The following is a 5070-nucleotide window of genomic DNA, read 5'->3' as shown; positions in this document are numbered from 1 at the left end:
TGTTGATGAAGGGTGTGTTTCAGAGTAATGGCTATATGGGTTATAATGTTGATGAAAGGTGTGTTTCAGAGTAATGGCTATATGGGTTATAATGTTGATGAAAGGTGTCACTAAAACTCCAATCAGTGATGAGAGTTAGTGGTGCATTGCCTGCTGGGATGGTGCACACACACAGCTGGGATAGAGGAGCAGGGCTCTGAGCGCATTGGGCTGTCTGGGTGTATGAACTCTCTGCCCCAACACACACACACACACACACACACACAGGTCTGGCAGCCATCCCGTTTGGTCTCCTCTAGTCGACTGTATGAGGGGACAGCGCCCCCTAAAGACCACCTCTGAGAATGGACAGCTAAGCAGAAGGGTTTTGGTGGTGAATCTACGGATTTAAGCGTGCAGGCTTTGTTTATGTTCAAGTGTGAGAAAAAGCTTAAAGCCTTAGTGAGAGGGTTTAAGAGTTTGTATTTACACCAATCGCTTGTAGTAACTGGCAACAAGATTAATGGATCTTGAATGAGTAGCCTAATTCCATGCAACAACAACCACCAGGCCCCGTGTGGACCGAGAGAACAGAGGACAGACTGGTAGAGAGAACGAGGGGACGGAGGACAGACTGGAGGAGAGAACGAGGGGACGGAGGACAGACTGGTGGAGAGAACGAGGGGACAGAGGACAGACTGGTAGAGAGAACGAGGGGACGGAGGACAGACTGGTAGAGAGAACGAGGGGACGGAGGACAGACTGGTAGAGAGAACGAGGGGACGGAGGACAGACTGGTAGAGAGAACGAGGGGACGGAGGACAGACTGGTAGAGAGAACGAGGTGACGGAGGACAGACTGGTAGAGAGAACGAGGGGACGGAGGACAGACTGGTAGAGAGAACGAGGGGACGGATGACAGACTGTCGGAGCTGTAGAGAGAACGAGGTGACTGATGACAGAGTGGTAGAGAGAACGAGGGGACGAAGAACAGACTGGCGGAGCTGTAGAGAGAACGAGGAGACGGAGGACAGACTGGAGGAGAGAACGAGGGGGCGGAGGACAGACTGGAGGAGAGAACGAGGGGACAGAGGACAGACTGGTAGAGAGAACGAGGGGACGGAGGACAGACTGGAGGAGAGAACGAGGGGCGGAGGACAGACTGGAGGAGAGAACGAGGGAGCGGAGGACAGACTGGAGGAGAGAACGAGGGAGCGGAGGACAGACTGGTAGAGAGAACGAGGGGACGGAGGACAGACTGGAGAGAACGAGGGGACGGAGGACAGACTGGGAGAGAGAACTAGGGGACGAAGGACAGACTGGTAGAGAGAACAAGGGGACGAAGGACAGACTGGAGGAGAGAACGAGGTGACGGAGGACAGACTGGTAGAGAGAACGAGGGGGCGGAGGACAGACTGTCGGAGGACAGACTGGAGGAGAGAACAAGGTGACGGAGGACAGACTGGAGGAGAGAACGCAGCTGCCTTTTCAAATAGGCAAGTTTGTTTAACGTGGCCCAGTGGCCCGGATGTGCGGCGTTTGCTCACTTTGGACCAGACCATTGGTTCTTCACTGATATCTCCAGACACCCGGGGCATCAGGCCATGTAAAACAAACTCCACCTCTATTACATCTCTGTCCTACCATGACAGAAACCCAAAATATTATTTTATTTCACGTTTATGTCATATTAAGTCCATATTCCGCACCCCTGTCTCTTTTTAGATGTTCCTCAACATAATAACAGCCCCACTAATAAAGAAGCTCACCGTTTGCGCGCCGGCATTGTTTTTTTCCCTACGACGACGCGAAAAACGAGCACCCACTTCCTGGGGTTGAGGATGGGCGGAAAGAAAGATTTGGGACGAAGAAATGTGAGTACGTCCAAGTTAAGATTTTAGAAGTGGTGTAGTGTATTGCCCAAGCATCACCGTTAGACAAACAGGATGTTAGGGGGATTCAGTCAACACAGGAGTCTCCTGAACAGTGTCCAACTCCTGGGGCTCCAGGAGGGCCTGTCCCCATCTTGGGGCCTGCCCCCGTCTCGGGGCTCCAGGAGGGGCCTGCCCCCCGTCTCGGGGCTCCAGGAGGGGCCTGCCCCCCGTCTCGGGGCTCCAGGAGGGGCCTGCCCCCCGTCTCGGGGCTCCAGGAGGGGCCTGCCCCCCGTCTCGGGGCTCCAGGAGGGGCCTGCCCCCCGTCTCGGGGCTCCAGGAGGGGCCTGCCCCCGTCTCGGGGCTCCAGGAGGGGCCTGCCCCGTCTCGGGCTACAGGAGGGGCCTGCCCCCCGTCTCGGGGCTACAGGAGGGGCCTGCCCCCTTGGGGCTGCAGGAGGGGCCTGCCCCGTCTCGGGGCTACAGGAGGGGCCTGCCCCCCGTCTCGGGGCTGCAGGAGGGGCCTGCCCCCGTCTTGGGGCTACAGGAGGGGCCTGCCCCCCGTCTTGGGGCTACAGGAGGGGCCTGCCCCCGTCTCGGGGCTACAGGAGGGGCCTGCCCCCGTCTCGGGGCTACAGGAGGGGCCTGCCCCCGTCTCGGGGCTGCAGGAGGGGCCTGCCCCCCGTCTTGGGGCTACAGGAGGGGCCTGCCCCCCGTCTTGGGGCTCCAGGAGGGGCCTGCCCCCATATTGGGGCTCCGGAAGGGTCTGTCTTGGGGCTCCAGGACAGCCTGCCCCCGTCTTGGGGTTCCAGGAGGGCCTGCCCCCATATTGGGGCTCCGGAAGGGTCTGTCTTGGGGCTCCAGGATGGCCTGCCCCCGTCTTGGGGTTCCAGGAGGGCCTGCCCCCATATTGGGGCTCCGGGAGGGTCTGTCTTGGGGCTCCAGGACGGCCTGCCCCCCATCTTGGGGTTCCAGGAGGGTCTGTCTGTTATAGCCTCTACTCTGAGGGCAGCAGGAAAGACAAGGTGCCTACAATACTGTCAACATGAGCCAGAGCAGAAACGGGACTAATCGGCTTGCTGCTTTAAGTACTACAGCACATGATGTCCCAGACACACAAGATTTAGCTTTTTGATGATCAGAGGGACACACACACACACACACACACACACACGAGAGCAGGATTACAGGAGGGTGGTGAGTGAACGGAGAGGGGATGGATGGAGAGGGGGTTGATGTAGAGGGTGGATGGAGAGGGGGTGGATGGATGGAGAGGGTGGGTGGCTGGAGAGGGGAGGGTGGATGGAGAGGGTGGGTGGATGGAGAGGGGGGTGGATGGAGAGGGGGTGGATAGAGGGGGAGGGTGAATGGAGAGGGGAGGGTGGATAGAGGGGGAGGGTGAATGGAGAGGGGGAGGGTGGATAGAGGGGGAGGGTGAATGGAGAGGGGGAGGGTGGATAGAGGGGGAGGGTGAATGGAGAGGGTGGATGGAGAGGGTTGATGTAGAGAGGGAGGGTGGATGGAGAGGGTGGATGGAGAGGGGGTTGATGGAGGGTGGATGGAGAAGGGGAAGGTTGATGGAGAGGGTGGATAGAGAGGGAGAGGGTGGATGAGAGGGGGACGGTTGATGGAGAGGGTGGATGGAGAGGGGAGGGTGGATGGAGAGGGGGGTTAATGGAGAGGGTTCATGGAGAGGTTGGTTGGAGAGGGTGGTTGGAGAGGGGGAGGGTGGATGGAGAGGGGAGGGTGGATGGAGAGGGGGAGGTTTGATAGAGGGGGAGGTTTGATAGAGGGGGAGGGTGGATGGAGAGGGTGGATGGAGGGGGAGATTTGATGGAGAGGGGGAGGTTTGATGAAGAGAGGAAGGGAAGGTATGCACCACACAATCACACGCTGCACAGCCTTTCCAACTGAAAGGAGATGAAAGGAGATACTTAATGCTGAAATGAAAACACGCGGTCATGTTGTGTAGGCCCCTTTTAACCTCGGGTTCAGTCCCAAACAGCACACTATTCCCTACACAGACCAGAGCTCCTGGCAAAAGTAGTGCACTATCAAATAAAGAATATGTACATAAGATATATGAATGAGTGATGGTACAGAGCAGCATAGGCAAGATACAGTAGATGATATCGAGTACAGTATATACATATGAGATAAGTATGTAAACCAAGTGGCATAGTTAAAGTGGCTAGTGATACATGTGTATTACATAAGGATGCAGTCGATGATATAGAGTACAGTATCAACGTATGCATATGAGATGAACAATGTAGGGTAAGTAACATTATATAAGGTAGCATTGTTTAAAGTGGCTAGTGATATATTTACATAATTCATCATCAATTCCCATGATTAAAGTGGCTGGAGTAGAGTCAGTGTCATTGACAGTGTGTTGGCAGTAGCCACTCAATGTTAGTGGTGGCTGTTTACCAGTCTGATGGCCTTGAGATAGAAGTTGTTTTTCAGTCTCTCGGTCCCAGCTTTGATGCACCTGTACTGACCTCGCCTTCTGATGACAGCGGGGTGAACAGGCAGTGGCTCGGTGGTTGATGTCCTTGATGATCTTTATGGCCTTCCTGTAGCATCGGGTGGTGAGGTGTCCTGGAGGGCAGGTAGGGTTCCCCCGTGATGCGTTGTGCAGACCTCACTACCCTCTGGAGAGCCTTACGGCTGAGGGCGGTGCAGTTGCCATACCAGGCGGTGATACAGCCCGCCAGGATGCTCCCGATGGGACAGCATCTGTAGAAGTTTGTGAGTGCTTTTGGTGACAAGCCGACCTTCAGCCTCCTGAGGTGAAGAGGCGCTGCTGCGCCTCCCTCACGATGCTGCCTGTGTGAGGACCAATTCAGTTTGTCTGTGATGTGTATGCCGAGGAACTTAAAACTTGCCACCCTCTCCACTACTGTTCCATCGATGTGGATGGGGGTGTTCCTCTGCTGTTTCCTGAAGTCCACAATCATCTCCTTAGTTTTGTTGACGTTGAGTGTGAGGTTATTTTCCTGACACCACACTCCGAGGGCCCTCACCTCCCCCTGTAGGCCGTCTTGCCGTTGTTGGTAATCAAGCCTACCACTGTTGTGTCGTCCGCAAACTTGATGATTGAGTTGGAGGCGTGCGTGGCCACGCAGTCGTGGGTGAACAGGGGAGTACAGGAGGGGGCTCAGAACGCACCCTTGTGGGGCCCCCAGTGTTGAGGATCAGCGGGGAGGAGATGTTGTT

General features: G+C 56.1%; 1 protein-coding gene across 1 annotated transcript; it reads left to right on the top strand.

Moving 5' to 3' along the window:
- Positions 1–1924: 1924 nt before the first annotated feature.
- LOC121842221 (basic salivary proline-rich protein 3-like) lies at positions 1925–2774 on the top strand (the record flags this gene model as incomplete). Its single annotated transcript, XM_042312295.1, has 1 exon — positions 1925–2774. A coding segment is annotated over exon 1 (850 nt), but the record flags the coding sequence as incomplete, so codon positions are not given.
- Between the last annotated feature and the right edge of the window lie 2296 nt (positions 2775–5070).

The sequence above is a fragment of the Oncorhynchus tshawytscha genome, unplaced genomic scaffold (genome assembly GCF_018296145.1).
Source record: "Oncorhynchus tshawytscha isolate Ot180627B unplaced genomic scaffold, Otsh_v2.0 Un_contig_8212_pilon_pilon, whole genome shotgun sequence".
Classification (NCBI taxonomy): Eukaryota; Metazoa; Chordata; class Actinopteri; order Salmoniformes; family Salmonidae; genus Oncorhynchus; species Oncorhynchus tshawytscha.
Note: the sequence above shows the minus strand (reverse complement) of the source record. Positions and strands in the feature narration are given on the sequence as shown.